The 1,524-nt window shown below is 40.5% G+C and overlaps 1 protein-coding gene across 1 annotated transcript; it reads right to left on the reverse strand.

Moving 5' to 3' along the window:
* Nucleotides 1–717: 717 nt before the first annotated feature.
* On the reverse strand, nucleotides 718–1,311 carry LOC308085934 (calaxin-like; the record flags this gene model as incomplete). The annotated part of the gene is made up of 1 exon (XM_080429249.1): nucleotides 718–1,311. One exon carries the CDS (start codon nucleotides 1,309–1,311, stop codon nucleotides 718–720), a length of 594 nt encoding a protein of 197 aa, XP_080285375.1.
* Between the last annotated feature and the right edge of the window lie 213 nt (nucleotides 1,312–1,524).

Raw genomic sequence — 1,524 nt, forward strand, 5'->3', positions numbered from 1 at the left:
TGCTTCCTATCATAAATGATGCATTACTGCCATTAGCGTCATGTTGAATCTTCTTGATCACAAAAAGGTCACTTTGTCTGTCCTCCACCTTTCCAAATGGTGTCAGTCACAAAAAATTTATTGTCTTCTCTGTGTCCGGCTCTCCTACTCAATTCATAGGAATGGCTTCAAAGGTATGCTTCTTAAATATAGATGAAAATACATATGGCTGTGTGCCCCTTCTGAAAAGCTTTCACACACCAGTGACCAGGTTAAAAAATAAGTATTTAATTGTGACAGGTGCGTAGGTGAAGCAGTAGCACACAATCATGAACAAAATCATAAAAGCACCCGCACACTGCCCAACTTGTACAGAACAAACTTTATTAAACGCAACATTTCAGTGAACAAGACCTTCCAACATGACTAACCAGTGAATGAGTTAGCTACATAAGTACAGGAAACTAGGTCAGGATTGACCAATCACAAGGTGGAATGTGTCATCATTACAAAGAGGTTGCAGCATGTGACAATGAGCTGTAATTGGTCAAAGTACCTCTCTAACAAGTCCCTCTGAACACATCAAATCCATCGTTTAGGTAAATGATAAGTATACAGAAAACCAATACACTCATGAAAAAGAAAAACATGATATACAATAATTCCAACAATAATTCAAAAGACAACAATATATCCAGGGAAAGTCAACAATTAACATTTTAAGAGACATAATATCACTCAAATAAATGTGTTCTCCTCAAACGCAAGAGCACGATTGGCATCGGGGAGGCAGCTTCCAAACGCTTCGAGCAATAGGTTATCTTCTTTAACTGCCTTTTCAAAGTCGGCATAAGACAGTCTGCTGTCTTCGTCATGATCCATCTTCTTGAGTGCGATCTCCACCAGGTCTTTGATATCTTCATCAGGATCGTCCTCTGTGATGACCTGTCGGCTCATACTGTTCTCCAGCATTTGAAAAATCTCCTCCCTGGAGATGTAGCCATCACCATTGAAGTCATACACGCCAAAGCAATATTTAATTTGTTCATCCAAGGACCCACGAAGAAAGATAGACAAACCCTCAATCCACTCCTTGACATTGACAAGGCTGTCATCGTCCTTATCAAATGCACGGAAGACTCTATCAATGAACATATCATCAGTTATTTCAAAGGTGTTTCGCAGTATGTCGATGAATCTCTCTCTATCAAGGCCACTGCATAAGATAACTGTTCTCCCATGCACAACTGGATTTCCCGCAAGTTCATGGAAGAGCCGGATGAGACTCTCTAACTCAGTTTTATTAAAGTGTTTTACTTGTTTGTCTTTCATGTTCTGTCTAATGCTGATCGGGATTAAGAGACCTGGATTTAGTCATTGCATATTAATATGTCTCTCCAGGTGTAGCTGAGACCTGCTTATACAGTATATGGGCACATCGTCACCAATAACGTCACCTCACTGACCAATCACAGCACTTTGCGCTGGGCGGAGGATAGGGCCCTGAGGCAAATACATACTAATTGCCATTATCAGTCATCAACC

This window comes from Gymnoscopelus braueri, assembly GCF_963280865.1.
Source record: "Gymnoscopelus braueri genome assembly, chromosome: 5".
In the NCBI taxonomy this organism is placed as follows: Eukaryota; Metazoa; Chordata; class Actinopteri; order Myctophiformes; family Myctophidae; genus Gymnoscopelus; species Gymnoscopelus braueri.